The sequence below is a fragment of the Lithobates pipiens genome, unplaced genomic scaffold (assembly GCF_037356315.1).
Source record: "Lithobates pipiens isolate NorthernLeopardFrog02 unplaced genomic scaffold, aLitPip1_a1.2 Scaffold_19, whole genome shotgun sequence".
NCBI lineage: Eukaryota > Metazoa > Chordata > Amphibia > Anura > Ranidae > Lithobates > Lithobates pipiens.
Window position 1 is genome coordinate 201,249,622 of NW_027507764.1, and position 16,754 is coordinate 201,266,375.

Genomic DNA, 16,754 nt, shown 5'->3' on the forward strand with positions numbered 1-16,754 from the left:
GCACACTGCTTGTCATAAGCCCCCTATAGTTAAGTACACCCTTCATGCAATACCAAAGGCTTCCATTCATCCTGTAGTTGGAATTATGCTAAAAAGAAACATTTGTGTACAACACAAGTGATGTAGTGTGCTAACACATACTAATATTAAAGCTGTTATTAAAAAGGGGATGAAATTATTTTGCATAGTAATCATCTATATTTTTAAGCCAATATGAACCTATGAATTTAATTTCCAAATATTTGACTTCATTTTCTTTAATTGCCTTAAACACTGTGGTAATATATTCTCACGTTGCTTAATCAACATAGGATTTATATGTTGCTACAACATTAAAAACCCTAACATATGATAATATGTTGACTGTGACTCCAAGACTGTAATCCCCAGTAATAAAATTTCTGTGGAAATTTCAGAGTAATGTTTATGTAATAATAATATATATAATAGTTACTGGCAGAGGCCACCAGGTTATTTGGATACAGATAACTAAAAGCAGATTGGATTTGGTTTTATAGCCTATCATGTAAAATGGAGAAATATCATTTCTTTGTATGTTTACGGGAGGGTAGCCATGTTGTTAGTGTTTTTTTTAAGCTAACGTTTCGTTACTAGGTTAGACAACCAGTTAGGCGTACAATATTTATTTTTCTAATCTCACCTATTTTCCTTTAGGGAGGCAGGACACAATGCATAAAGGAGGTCTGCCCTATTCTGTCATGCCCCCAGCATCTCAGTCATGTTCCTACTGGACAGTGTTGCCCAAAATGTATAGGTGAGTGAACATATTTTATATTTTATATATGCCTGCATGGAATTAAAGGTTCATGTTGGGCCCCACAAATTAATTTAATATATGATAACTCTCATGTATAAACACAGATAAGCGGAAGAGTGGAAGTACATCTGAAGAGATATTTGCTGATTAATTGGGTTGAGGAACACCTGTATTTTGTTGCCTGCATTTTCCTGTTTTTTTTTTTTTACACATGATGCCCATTGAACCAGGCCAAACATGGCCTTGTTTTATGCCTAAACCTATATTTTGCTGCTTTAGGGGGTTCCATTATATACAGCCAGTTGGATTGACACACTTGTTCTCTCTTACATTATGCTGTTCAGACTGTACCTGTCCCACTGGACCTCCAGTACTTTCTTAGCTTTAAGGGCTCTTTCACACTTGTATGTTTATTTTTGGGGACTCAGCAGACTCATCGGGGTTCGATCCATTGAGATCAATGGATCAACGGATGGATCCCGCAGGCGGATGACAGGTCTGTCTCTGCTCACTGTGGAGAGACGGACCTGTCAGATCTCCGCTCTCCGCTATGGGGGATTGAATGAAAATGGACCTGCCTGTCCATTTTCATCCAATCTGCCAGATGGATGGAAAATAAGGTTTCCGTCCATCTGAATTTAGCGGTCGTGGATCGGAAGTCAGCGGGCATGTCACCACCGACATCCATAGAACTGCATGGCGTGTCCGTTCAGGTCCACCTAAAAAACTGACAGGTGAACCTGAGCGGTGTGGAAGGGGCTGAAGTGTAGCTTAACATTAACCCTTTTTCTACCTTTATTAAAGACAAATGGCTAAAAAAAAACAAGTGATCATAAAGCTGAGATGTTTCACAGAGACCTAGGCATCACTCAGACGCACATGCTGACATCTTTCAAGGGACAAGCCCTCTTCTTCCTACTTTGCTTCGTGTCAGAATGTACAAGTGATGCCATTTGGATTTTTGTATGGGTTTTTTTTTTAGCATGTTTTGTCTTTTAATACATTTTATTTAGGTAATACACTAGACGGTTGTGCCCTCTTATTGTCATTTCAGCAGAAAGATTTCCCCAGTTGAAAGTTGGCTGCATTGATGAAGCATTCCTGTTACTGATTTTTGGGATGTTCCTATACTGAGGCAGAGCTTGGTCTCCGCAATTCCTTAGTGCTATGGTGTCAGCTCTGGATTAATCTTTTCTACCTTTGTATGTCCATCAATGGCAGATCGGTGGCCTATTATTTACCCAGTGACGTATATAAATGGCAATAGATAAATATCCATTGGGCAGCCGATTCACCCAGAAAATGCTTTGTACTGAGCTGTCATTAGATAGCTCAGTACACAGTGATGCTGTACCATTCCAATCCAAGGGGCAGGGTACCATGGGATCACTGTGACTGGTTATCACAATGATCATATGGTACTGTTTACAGTGCTTATCTCTCCAATTCCCCTTACAACAGGGAATGGAGAGAAACCAAGTGTTTATGAATAGGGACAGAAGGAATGGATCTGCAGATGCAGATTAGTTTCTTCTGCTTCGCTGACACAGGGGTCTTTTTTATTAACACTTTCATGCCCCCCCTGCTACACATACTAGCTCCATGTTGTCTCCACGTAACCTATATAGTAAGTCTTTCATCTCCCTTATTCAGCACATCTAAATTTGAGCCCCTTCATCTCCATACTGCAGTGTATGTAACTAGTACGTTAACCTCTTCACTTCCTCCTTCCTCTGTGTATGGCCTGTACGGTATAATAACTAGTGCACTATTCTCAAGCTCTGTGTTTGATCCCCTCAGTACCAGCATGTGTCTTTATTTCTACAAAATTTTGGTAAAATAATGAGATCACCTTGGGGTGCCTGTTTTCCAATAAAAAGGGTTATTTCAGGGGTTTTCATACTATTCTGTCATTTTTATTTTGTTTAAATTATTTTTTATTAATTTTAGAAAAAGTTACGTTCCAAAAATAATACACCACAACAAGAAAACCGTAGAAAACATTCGTAAAAATCAAACAGAAAAATAAGAAAAAAGTTAGATCTCATACACACAATAGCAATATAAAAATATAAATATACTATTACGAACATGTATATAAAATGTGTATCTCTTAGGAACTTATCATAGCGACCCTATATATTGTATGGCATATTTATTTTAACAGAAAGTAAGGGAAAAAAACATTTCTTCACATTTTTTCTTAAAAGCTATTTTTTTCCTTTTAATAGCAGTTTTTAATACCACCAAAAGAAAGCCCTATCTGCCCAAAAAAAAAGATATAAAACAAATTTTTAGTGAATTGTCTTATAATGAAATAATTGTCATAAAAGTTTCTGAAAACTGAAAAAAATGGCCTGGTAATGAAGGGGGATTATAGGCTGGTACTCAAGTGATTAAGACCTCTTTCACATGGGCAGAAAAAGAGCAGTAAAAATAGGCAATTGGTCCATGTTTTTACAGCTCCTAACTGCCCACCTATAGTCTACCATGGCAGTCAGAGGTGATGTGTAGAATCTTTCTGTGACTTTTTCTCCATATTCATCTAACATTACATGTGGCATATGTGCAACAGCGTGACAAATTCAAGTTGACTTAATAATAACTACATGGAGTAGTGTAGGGACAGGTAGCAGTGTACCCTGTGTCAGTGGATGGTCACTTACTGACGTTTTCTATAGAGAATTATTCTTCTTGTGTTTCCATTAGGAAAGGGCATTTTACTGTGCATGAAGTCTGTCATACTAGAGACTTTTAATGTCATTGTGCTATATTTAAAAAAAAAACAAGAAAGAAAGAAAGAAAAAAATGTTTTGCAAAACATTCTTAGATAACAATACACATACTTCAAATGTGATGCTTAATTCAAGTATATCTGAAGCCAATAACTTTGATTTTTAATTTTTGATGGATGGTTTAAAACTTCTGGTAGGTTTTTACTGCAGTTGGTGTCTCTTTCAGTCTTTCACTCTCGGTTTTTCTGGGTGATGGATATAAGCTGTAACTGAAAGTATCAATCTTAAGCATATTTTTTATAATATGATAGCTACTAGAAATGCCTAATATGAAAGACATTGAGCAATGTCATTAACCACTTCATGCCTAAAGGTAAAACAAATCTTAGTGCCTAAATCCAATTTTGCAAATTTGTCATGTGTTAGTAAAACTGTACATATCATCACAACTACTTTGTGCATCTAGGTGGATTATACCTTGTTTATGGCTTTCATTGGGCTTTCATTTGGTGATAAACTGTAAGCCCTTGTACACACGGTCGGACATTCCGACAGAAAATGTCCAATCGGACCGCGTTGTCGGATAATCCGACTGTGTGTGGGCTCCATCGGACTGTTTCCACCGGAATATCCGAAGGACAAAGTTTTAGAGCTGGGCTATAAAACTTTCCGACAACATGATCCGATCGGACTTTGTCCGATTGTGTGTAGAGAATTCCGGTCGGTCAAAGTGCCGCGCATGCTCAGATCAAATTCCTAGACCAAAGATATTGGCTACTAGCCTGAACATAGTCCCGTCGTAACGAAATAACGTCATCACGTTATGTACGATCGGATTTTCCGACAACTTTGTCCGGCCGTGTGTATGCAACACAAGTTTCGGACAAAATCCGACGGATTTTGTTGTCGGAATGTCCGACCGTGTGTACAAGGGCTTAGGGATAACTCCTTATTTTTTTTTTTTAATCATTATTTAACCACTTAAGGACTGCCTCACGCTGATGTACATTAGCAGAATGGCACGGCAGGGCACAATCAAGTACCCGTACGTTGCTCTTTAAGTGCCCAGCCGTGGGTCGCGAGTGCACTGCCGGCGGCACGCGGGACCCACGGACCCGATCGCCGCTGGTGTCCCGCGATCGGGTCACAGAGCTGAAAAACGAGAACAGGTAAGTGTAAACAAACCTCTCCCCGTGCTTCCTACTGAGCCTGTCACTGATCGTCTGTTCCCTGTTATAGGGAAAGACAATCAGTGATGTCAGACACCAGCCCACACCCCTACAGTTAAAAAAAACACACACACACACTTAACCCCTACACTGCCCCCTAGTGGTTAACCCCTTCACTGCCAGTGACATTTTTACAGGAATCAGTGCATTTTTAATTGCACTGATTGCTGTATTTATGCCAATGGTCCCAAAAATGTCTCAAAATTGTCCGACGTGTCCGTCATAATGTCGCTGTCATAATAAAAAATCGCTGATCGCTGCTATTACTAGTAAAAAAAAAATGCCATAAAACTATCCCCTATTTTGTAGACGGTATAACTTTTGCGCAAACCAATCAATAAAGGCTTATTGCGATTTTTTTACCAAAAATATGTAGAAGAATAGGTATCAGCCTAAACTGAGGAAAAAAAAAAGTTTTTTTATATATTTTTGGGGGATATTTATTATAGCAAAATGTAAAAAATAATGCATTTTTTTCAAAATTGTGGCTCTTTTTTTGTTTATAGCGCAAAAAAGAAAAACCACAGGGGTGATCAAATACCACCAAAAGAAAGCTCTATTTGTGGAAAAAAAAGGATGCCAATTTTGCTTCGGAGCCACGTCGCACGACCGCGCAATTGTCAGTTAAAGCGACGCAGTGCCGAATCACAAAAAGGGGCTTGGTCCTTTAGCTGGAAAATGGTCTGGGGCTTAAGTGGTTAAGAAAAACTGGCCCAAAATTTGAATACATTTTTTTATATATTTAACTTTATATTTGTTGCTATTACCATAACCTACCACCAAACAACAACTCAAAACACATTCTCCTGCTCCTGAAGATCGCAGCAATACTACATATGTGTATGTTCGTTTTTGTTTGTCTCTGTAGTACAGCCCAGAAACAATAGTGCACATTTTGCTTCCTTTTTAATCCTACCTAAAACAACACTGACACTGATACTAATTTAAAAAAATCCTGTCCAAAAAATACTGACCCTGACCTTGACCTTTGACCTTGGCCTTCGACCCTGACCTTGACCCAGCCACTAACCCTGGGGCTGACCTAGATCAAACCTGGATCTAGATTTTTCTTTTTTTATTATTATTATTTTTTTTTTTTATATATATATGCACCCTTTTTTTTCTACCTCTGCAAGGGCAGAGCCAGATACAAAATATCCGTCTCATCAATTCACAGAGACAGAAGACACGGGAGGGGGGGGGGGGGCTTTACTGTGACTGATCACTGTGATAGCAAATCCGAGGCTATCACAGTGATCAAGTGATCCAAAATTGGACGTTCCAGCTCCCGATCTAGGGAACGGGGCCCGGGGCTCTCGTGGGTCTCCCAGCACAAAGGGAGATATGCAAATTTGCAGCCCCATGGAAAAAAGCCCAGTGCAGTGAGTCCGTATATTTGCATACGGTCGGCGTAAAGGGGTTAATGTTGTAATGTGAAATTGCTACTGTGCACAGATTTGTTGCAAGCAATAAGAAGATAAAGAACATTTAAAGGTGTCAGGCACAATTCCTTTGTTTGCCTTCAGTCTATATAGCAGTGATGGCGAACCTTTGCACCCCAGATGTTTTGGAACTACATTTCCCATGATGCTCATGCACTCTGCAGTGTAGCTGAGCATCATGGGAAATGTAGTTCCAAAACATCTGGGGTGCTAAGGTTCGCCATCACTGCTATATAGCAATAGAACATTTGCTGACCATATATGGATCTAATTATTTGCAAAACTTTGTTTTATCTTCCCTTCACTCAGCATTCAAGCCCTGTAGTCAGTGTATTTTGGGCAATCTCCCCATTAAAACCTATATCATTTAAGTTATTTCTTCACCTCTGATTTATCATCATACATTAATGGGAAATGTCATATTGTACAACAATCCCACCACTACCCTTTATATACATTTTTTAGGTACATAAATATATTATTATAATATTATTGTTAAACATTTTTGTTAAAGCGTCAGGGAAATTTAGAAAACTAACCTTGCAGTGGGCTCAAGAGTTAAATGCTTTTTTTTGCTTTTACCATTAAAAAGCAGTTTTACTTACCCTATTAATTGCTCCCCAGATTTCAGCTTTAAAAAGCAAAGGGAATTGAACAGAAATGTTGATTTTAGCTCTGAATGACAGTATACCTGCTGTGTAACATATTTCTCTAGGTATATCATTTTATAGAGGTATTTTGTAAGGAAGCTTTATGGACTGTGTCACTCTTTAAGTAAGGACCATATATGGTATCGTTGCTTATTCATGGTCAATTTACAACTTGTCTTTTAGAAAGTTTATTTTATTTACACAAAAGCTTCACACAACGATTCCTATAAATAAATATCACATAATCACATTGGGCTGATCTCCTGCTACTAATTAACTTATATTGTAGTAATGTGACATGCCATTAATAAGCTGGATCAGAGACCAGAATACCAAACATTGATACTAACATCACTGAAGATTACCGTCTACGAGTCAATGCCAAACAGACTTATTGATAAGAATAAATAATCTATATGAGATCTGATCCTTGTAAATACTCTGTGTGTGTTTTATGAACATTTCTTTCCTATTCTTGTGTTTGTCTTGTAATTTACAAGCTGTTGAGAAATACAAATAGCGTATAGTGGAATAGACTCGTATTTGCATTCTGTAAAGTTTTAGAATTCTTTTCAAGATAAAAAAAAAACAGGGGCACCAACATTTTATTAAACACTGTTTTGAAATAATGAATCATGTATACTGTATCTGTCACATGAGTAGTATCCCTAAACTTAGTGGACCATTAATGGTCAAATATAAACTGACTCATATGATTTTAACAAATGTTTATTTAAGGGTTACTTCATTTCAATCACACATATTTTACAGTACAGTTTGGTATGTTCTTTAAAGTAAATGTAATCCTGATGACTAACTCCCCTTGTTTTCTCCATTCTGACATTTAAATATATGGTTGAAAACATTATTTATATCCATGTAAGTGTAAATAAATATATATAAACTACTGATGAGGACAGAAAACTACTGAGCTGACCATTTTCTGTGCTCTCTCCCTGTGCTACACTGTTAGCATTTAGAAATTGTCCCAGCTCTCTATATGGACTTCAGATCACATCACCCTTATCTTATGAAGAAGAGAAGAGAGGGAGATGTCTGTAGTCCATATCAGCAGGGCTGTTTTTAAGGCAAGGCAAAAGGGGCAGCTGCCTCATACTTGCCAACTATCCTGGTTTAAATTCCCTCGTCCCTTGAGGTTTTAATCCCATGCTGTGTGCTGATATTTCAGTGTGAAGTGCTGCTACTAATGCTGCCCAACTCTGCCCTATTGCTGTGTACAGATGATTTACCTGCAGACCCTGTGTTTACATGTAAATTACCGGCATTCATATGTAAATAGCAGTGACATTCATATGTAAATAATGGTGGCCGGTGGCATTGATATGTATATCATGCCCCCCTGAGGTCATATCCACAGTAATCTCTAGCAACCAATCAACAAGCAGAAATCCTGTGCTGTAACCTCTAGCAACTAATCAGTGAGCCGTAATGTATGCTGTCACCTCTAGCAACCAGTCAGTGGTGGTGGTAATGATACACTGTAACCTATGGCAACCAATTGCAATAGATGTTTGATTCAGTAAACTGATTTTGAGTCTAGCTGCTATTTATTGTATGTCTCAGAGCAAGTGGAGAGCGAAACTGCATGGGGGGGGGGGGGGCAAGAAATGTTTTGCCCAGGGTCCAATCAATATTAAAGATGGCCTTGCATATCAGGAGAGCAGCCCAGGGTGACAAGGCTGGAGCATCATCACCTTTGAACAGGATCGCAGGGTGGAACTAAAGGGACAAAAGCCTAAAGCAGCTACCACATCTAGAGGCTACAATATATTTTTTTTTTGCGGGTTTTACATACACTTTAATGCAAGCTTATTATAATATTAACAATCTCTTTCAGAATATTATTGATTGTAGTACATGATAGATCAATATTGTTTTCCATAAACCATACTGATACAGTATAGAACTCAAAGCCAGCATTTTGTAAAGCCCCATACACACTATCAGATTTTTTGCTGGTTTTTGGCTTCAGATTTACCAAAACCATGTAGTGCAAGGACCTGCCTGATTGCATACAAATTGAAACTCCTAAGGTTTGACCTCATATTATATGGCTTTGGTAAATCTGAAGACAAAAAACAGCAGAAAATCTGATAGTGTGTATGGGGCTTTAGTCTTTGGTAAGACAGAAAAGGGTAAGAATACTTTAATTGCTTTTTTTGTTTTTAATTCTCTTTCTGTTAATGGCAACAACAAAAACAGACAGACTTATGCTGCATACACATGATCAAACTATCCGGCGGAACAGTCCGGTGCACTAGAGTCCGCCGGATAATCTGCCCGTGTGTGGGCTCTGGCAGACTTTTTTTACCCAAAAGTCCAGTGGACTTAGAAAGTAGTTTTGACTCAAAAATTGTCTGCCGGACTCGCAGTCCGGCGGACGATATGGCCGTGTGTGTGCTAGTCCGCCGTACTTTTGAAATGAACGCACTTTCCCGCACGGAGAAAAGTCCGTTCATTTTGAGCGCAGCTCCAGGTAGCCGGGACTAGCGAAGGAAGTCAATGTCGCCGCCTTTGGCAACGAGATTGACACGTCGCTGGCCCTGTCACCTGGTATGGACTTAAAGGGGAAGCCCTACGCTGAAAAAGCGGTATGGGGGTCCCCCCTAGGTCCATATCAGACCCTTATCCGAGCACACAACCCAGCCGGTCAGGAAAGGCGGTGGGGACGAGCAAGCGCCCCCCCTCCTGAGCCATACCAGGCCGTGGTTCCTCAACATGGGGGGTTGCTTTGTGGAAGGGGGGCCACGCAGCCCCCCCATCCCAAAGCACCTTGTCCCCATGTTGATGAGGACAAGGGCCTGGGGGCTTATCGTAATCCGGGAGCCCCCTTTAATAAGGGGGCCCCCGGATCCCGGCCCCCACCCTATGTGAATGAGTATGGGGTACAATGTACACCTACCCATTCACCTGTGAAAAAAATTTAAATAAAACACAACACACAAGGGTTTAAAATAATTAATTGCACATCTCTGAGGGATCGGGCCACCGCCAGTAAAAGAGCTGGAAGAAGGAGCGGAGGCCCGGCAAGAAGAACCAAAGAGGGAGACAAGACCACCGAAGTCGGAAGAAGACCCCCTGGCAGCGGCAATGAAGAAGAAAGCCGGGCTCCTCCGCTAGTAGAAGAGCTAGAAAAAGAGCAGAAGATAGCGGAGGAGTCCGGCGAGAAGACCCCCCAAGACGGAAGAAGACGCCCGGAGCTGTGCAATAAATTATTTTAAACCCTTGTGTGCTGTATTTATTTACATTTTTTTCACAGGTGAATGGGTAGGGGTACATACCCCATACTCATTCACATAGGGTGGGGGGCCGGGATCCAGGGGCCCCCTTATTAAATGGGGCTCCCGGATTCCAATAAGCCCCCTGCCCGCAGACCCTGACAACCAACGGCCAGGGTTGTCAGGAAGAGGCCCTTGTCCTAATCAACATGGGGACAAGGTGCTTTGGGGTGGGGGGCCCCTTTCCTGACCAGCCGAGTTGCGTGCTTGGATAAGGGTCTTATATGGACCTTGGGGGGGGACCCCCACGCCGTTTTTTCTGTGTAGGGCTTCCGAAGGCCACGACATTGACTTCGTTCGCTAGTCCCGGCTACCTGGAGCCGTGTTCAAAATGAATGGACTTTCCTCCGCGTGTGGGCAAGTCCGTTCATTTCAAAAACAGAAAGTCCGGCGGACTAGTCCTGCGGACCTAGTCCGCCGGAAAAGTCCCGTGTGTGGGCAGGTCTGCTCGTTCGGAAATTTGGCAGACTTTCCAGCGGTTTGTCTGCCAAACTAAGTCCACCGGATAGTCTGATCGTGTGTACGTGGCATTAGAATTCATTTTTAACCCTTCTTCATGATGCTGCCTATTCTTTCTGTAGGGAGATTGTGTTCAACTTCCTGTTCTGGAGAATAAATTTGGCTAGTGATTTGGCACAGATGGCAATGAAAATCAGACAGATGTTTTAACCTGTCCCTATTTTATCCAGTAAGTTGAGAACTGTTTTAGCTTCAAGAATTGTGCAAAATGCCTTTCCAATATCTGTGATGGATGGCTAACAAGCTGTTAATCACAGCTATTTACCTAAAATTGGACCCCCCCCACCACCACTAGTGCCCTTGCTCTGTGCTGTGTCTACACTGCAGCTGCCAGCTTCTCCTTCTCTCCCCTTTCACTGGCTTTTGGTGCTACAGGGTAGCCACAGGGGAATTAAACTCTGCTTCAACCCCCTTGTACCCCCCCATGACCTCCTAATACCCCTTCCCTGCAGCACCAGCCAGCTTCCCTCAACCTCCTTCTGCCTTCAGTTACTGCAGGGGAGCCTCAGGGGATATCAAACTATCCCCAACTCTCCCCATTCCCCATACCCCCCCCCCAAAAGCTGTAAGTAAAAAAATGATAACCTCTAGATTGTTAGAATACATTTTATGTTATTAATAGGATTTGATACCACCATATTTTGGGTATAGGAACACTATATTGTAAAAAATATATATATATATAGATTTTTTTTTATTAATTTAATACAGTTTTCGCTTTTATATTCAGTTGGAATTTAGGCAAAAATTTGTAAGGTTTCATGTGTTTGTGTCTACTAATAATTATGTTAGTATATTTTTAGGGAAAATATAATTTTGATAAACATTTGCACAAATATCACAGGACCTAAAAAATCAGTAGCGCCTTCTTTTTATTCTACTGGTCCTATGGTTTGCTATTCATTCATATAATGTATGGTTTGGTAGGTCTTTAACAAACTCTGAAAGCTGTAAGTGAAAAATTAAAAAAACAACAGAAAACTTGCAAAAATGGTCTGGCCACCTGAGTTTAACAGTGGAGTGCAGCAAAAATTCCAGTGCCAACCCCCAGTGCTTTACCTTTTCTTTCTTCTTTGTCTCTTCTCCAGTGCTGGGCAGTATCCAATGAAGCAGAGAATTTCACTAAAAACATCAGTGCTGTTTTTTGAGCGTAGAATGTCATGATGATGCGCCTCCAGGGGGGAAGCTCACAACCTGCAAATGAAACAGAAAGTGCACTGGCATAGTGTAACATCCCCCAAACAATCCTCCAAAAAAATTGAAATGGAACGGCAAAACATTTGAGTATAAATATAAGAAACATTATAAAATACCTTTTTTTTAAAGTGATCACATGCCTTCTGTTCTCAGCTGCATAAGAGCTGGGGGAAGAGAAGCTGCAGAACACTGAGCTTCCCAGTGAAAGGCTGTGCTGGGGGAGTATGTCAGGACAAGTCCAATTATTGGAGTTCCCAGCAATCCTAGAGAGTTTACCACGCTGTGCTCTCATGCCTAGTGTAGTCAGTATTTAAAAGGAAAGCAGAGAGACTGGCAGGGACGCCAGGGATTTCACACAAAGAGAACAGGATACAAGTACAGCAGGCACATATCACAAATGTGATTTGTTGGGTTTACATACACTTTTAATATCCCATTTGCCTTTAGTAAATACATACCCCTGAATCTAAGGAAGATAGCACTGGAGAGGAGGTGAGTATTGCAATGAGAACTTTTTTCTTAGCTGGTGAGGGACTAAAAAAAATAAAAAAACGTTGGTGTTTATTTTTCAGTCATCCAAATATGTGAAGGCCTAAATCCCTTTCTTTAATTCTACGTGATTGAGTATTAGAGAATATTAATTTTGCTGAATAAATATTATCTGCTGTTTTAGTAAATCAACACCTTTAAATCTGTTACACAGTGTGTTTTGATGTTTTCCGTTTTTTTTTTTTTCATTCAACAGAACACAGTTCTTTGAACTTCACAGTCTAAATGGCCTTGAATTATGGCATTCTCTCATGCACATCTGTAATGATTCTTGTGATTTATGGATACGGTTTAATAGTTGCAGTTAAGATTTGGTTTGTTTGGAAACAGGGGTTCACGATTTATATCAAAGCTGTGTACAAGCTTTTACTTTCTTGTTTAACATTATTTTTGATTTCTTTGTGGCGTTGTTTTTAAATTGGTTGGTTTATTTTTTTTTGTTGATTTTGTTGGTGGTCTTCTCTTGATCTAACACTTCAGGTACAAACCGTGGAATTCAGTCATGCACATACTGTTTTCATTTTTCTTTTTTTTTTTTGTTCTTGCTTAAAGGATAACTTGCAGTTTTGCAAGTTAGAAACCATGACAAAGTGACACCCACTCGTAGCGTCCACACATTACAAACAAACCCATTACTAAACCTGGAGAGTGCAGAATATAGTACAGCTGTGCATGAGACAATCAGCTTTTAACTTTAGTTTGTTCAATTAAGCTTTGACAAAAAAAAAATGGAAGCTGATTGGTTTATCTGCAGGGCTGCACCAGATTTTGCACTCTTCGGTTTAAGTAAATCAACCCCATTGTGTCTAATTTGAGGCTAAAGGTGGGTGGAAAGTATAAAGCTGTGGCATGTGAATAGTGCCCAGACCTGTATAGACTGGACAGTTCTAAAAAAAAGTAAAGCATTGTAATTATTAAGTAGCTCAAAAAAACTTAATATAGATCAATTTAAGGCTCCTTTCACACTGGTGCGGGGGGGGGCATTAGCGGTAAAGCGCCGCTAATTTTAGCGGCGCTTTACCACTGTAATAGCTAGCGGGGTGCATTTAACACCCACTAGCAGCCGAATAAAGGGTAATAGCACCCACAAAGCAGCGGTGGCCATCAATTCCAATGGAAGGGGCTGTGGAGAAGCGGTGTATTCACCGCTCCCGCACTACCTGAAAGATGCTGCTTGCAGGACTTTTTCTAACGTCCTGCAAGCGCACCGCTCCAGTGTGAAAGCACTCAGGCTCTCACACTGGGGCTGCAGGGGAGGGACGTTTTCCAGACACTTTACAGGTGCTATTTTTTATCCCTTTAGCGCCTGAAAAACGCCTCAGTGTGAAAGTAGCCCTAACGTTAGCACAAGATGTATCTAGTCTCCACTCGTTTGGCAAAAGTATAGCTGGGTTCCTCACCACAAGGATCCGAGGATTTCGTCTCCACAGATTGCATTGCTCACCATGCTAGTGGATAAAGTTTCCAAAAGCTTGCAACTCTTCACTTTATATATCCCTCTAGGGACAGAAATAACAATAGCCCACTCCTGGAAACAGCCTCCTGTATCCCTGACTGCCACAAAGCAAAACATTTCTCGGATAATGTTCCAGAAACATATAGTTAGCATTCTACAGGATACGGTTCAAAAGTCTGAACTTACCTGGGAGCCCTGGGCATGGTACATGTACATCTCTCTTCTTTAGTATTTGGGAGTGCTTTCTCTGGCTGGATGACTCTGGTATGTATTAACCTGTTACTGCTCTGAGCTCTTCTGTCTCTTTTTTTTCTTTTTGTCTCTTCTTATTCTTTCCTCGGTTACTTGGGAGTCCATATAACCCTCCAGGGCTAAGGTCCTTTCTCAAGCCCTTTTATGGTGGAAGATCTTGGTGGGATGGTTGCCTTTGGTCTCTAGGCCATTTCTAGGGTATCCTCAGATTTATAAAAGTATGAAAGAACATTTATTGTATGTCTCCCCTGTAATAAGTCTCAGACCTATCTGAGTGTACTTTACCATGGTTTGATGCTTTGTATCTAACTACTTGAGTGATTCCAACTTTAAAATATGTGCCCCACAGCTAGTGATAGACCCTGTGATCATTTTCTATTTTCTTTCATTGTATCATGTACATAAACTGATGTAACACAGTAAAAACAGAGCTATGTTTAGACAAGGAAGAATCCTCAAACACTTTAAATGGCTATACAGTAATCAGCACGAAGAAAATATATCAAAGAACAATTAAATGTATTTCAGTGCTAATGGAAAAAAAGATTCTTTGTATGCTGCCTTTATATTGATATTGCATATTAATTAAATTTTTTATTAAAAAAAGAGAGAAGGTAAAAAAACTTTATGTAGATCCTAATAGATAAAGTTATTCATTGAAGCATTACCACTTTGCAAATGTAATTAGTTTATTTGGACAACACCATGAAAGCCTTAAATCTTAGGATGCTCCCAGAACCTACATGATCACTGTAAGGCCTACCCTTCCAATTGGCCAACAAATGGGATAGGTGGCCATAGTTTGGGACAGTTGACATGTAGGCAACCATGCAGGCTCTGGTTGCAAAATTATTTATAGAACATCCTAAGCTTCTGGGCACTTTGGAAAGAAGTTATGAAGGTAGGCAACAGGAAGGTGCCTACTTTTCAGAACTTCAGTGTATAAAGACAAAAGTCAAGGAGTGTGCTCTAAAGAGACTTAAAAACAAGCAAAGAAATGTACAAATTAGCCTATAAATAAAAGAGAAAATACTTACCATTCCTTTCGCCTGTGCTGCCAAACACTGCTTAGATTTTTCCCCAAAGTCCTCCTGCAGAACTTTGCATAGCTACTGTGTCCTGTTGTGATGTGAAGGGCAGTAGGAGCATTCACGGTACATAATGTATTTTTAGGATTCTTGTGTGGCAGAATCTTTTTAAATTCCTAAACACAGAGTAAAACTACAGTAACATAGGAAACATTTCCAGGGAACAATGAGCATGCATAGAGTGAAATCTTTCTAGTTGTCAGTTATTCACTATCAAGGACCCAACACATTAGACTGAAGAAAAGCAATGCAGCTACTAGAACAGCAGCATACGAAAGCTGCATTTGCTGTGTACTTTATAGGAAATCTGAAGGATGCCACTGCTATACTCTCCTTTTGATCATTCCATGGCTGTAATGCAAGTCAGGGTGACAGCCGTATGATCTGCACCTTTTAAAGTAAGTTATTGAATATTTTTCAGTGCTTATAGGTATCCTTTAAAGTATAGCACTTTCAGTGCTGATATCAATGTGGCTGTGTTGAAAAAAAAAAAGAAGGTCTTATAGGAGAAATAATACAGACTAAATTGTTTGCCTTTCATGTGGCTTTTTAAACCACATTGCTAATGTTTTGGACTGAATTTTATTAGGGAATATTTTTTTGCTTGCACTGTATTTTTAAAAGGATTTTTAAACTTATTTTAGGCCAACGAAAAGTGTTTGACCTGCCTTCTGGCAGCTGCCTGTTTCGAAGCGATGTCTACGATAACCATTCCAGTTTTATGTACGACAGCTGCACAACGTGCACCTGCAGGGTAAGTAGAGCACCTGCAACCATATATGAGCTTTCCCTCTGGATCCCTTTCTCACATCTGTCACTTATCCAGATATACAAAAGGCTAGTAACACACTGAACCTGTGAGTGACATCTGAATACTGTGTTTAATGCATGATTTTAACTGTGATTTTATTGTGTCATATACTCAATACTTATATTTTATGATTTAGTCGAATGCGGACCAAATTAAATGGCACTATATCAGTCAGAAAGCTAGCTTTTTAGGGAATGAATACTGGCACACTGTCATCTTAAAAACATTATGGCTGTGGAAAACATGTGTCTGCTTTTTCAAAAGGTGACATTTTAAAGTGGTTGTACACCCTATAGCAACCACTTTTAGCTACAGGTAAGCCTATATTAAGGCTTACCCATAGGTGCTGGAAATATCTCCTAAACCGCCACGGTTTAGGAGATATTTACGAAACAGCCGAGCGCCAATAACTACGGCTTACAAGTAGGTGCTTAAAGAAGAAGTAAACCCTGATGGGTTTACTTCCTCTTTCATTCCCTGCAAAGGTAAAGCAATGGACTACTCACACAGGAGCCACCGCTGTCCCCTGTAGTCCGGTGCATCCATCTTCTCGGTGGGTCTCGCCGCTCCGCCGCTGTCATTGGGGGAAGCTGCAATGACGTCACTCCCGCGCATCCACACGGGAGCCGCCACTTGCGGCATATCGCCGTTGACCGTGGTGCGCTCAGTGCTCCTGCGCGCTGCTGTCTACGGCGTATGCGCCGTAGACAGCGGTGCCTGTCTTTTGGCATATATCTCCTAAACCGTGT

The 16,754-nt window shown here is 40.3% G+C and overlaps 1 protein-coding gene across 1 annotated transcript in view; it reads left to right on the plus strand.

The window, feature by feature from the left end:
* BMPER (BMP binding endothelial regulator) overlaps positions 1–16,754 on the plus strand; it is a 338,127-nt gene that overhangs the window by 187,129 nt on the left and 134,244 nt on the right. The window contains exons 7-8 of the mRNA XM_077491626.1: positions 676–775; positions 15,839–15,948. Coding sequence (XP_077347752.1) covers positions 676–775; positions 15,839–15,948 — 210 coding nt within the window. The remainder of the gene's footprint in view (positions 1–675; positions 776–15,838; positions 15,949–16,754) is intronic.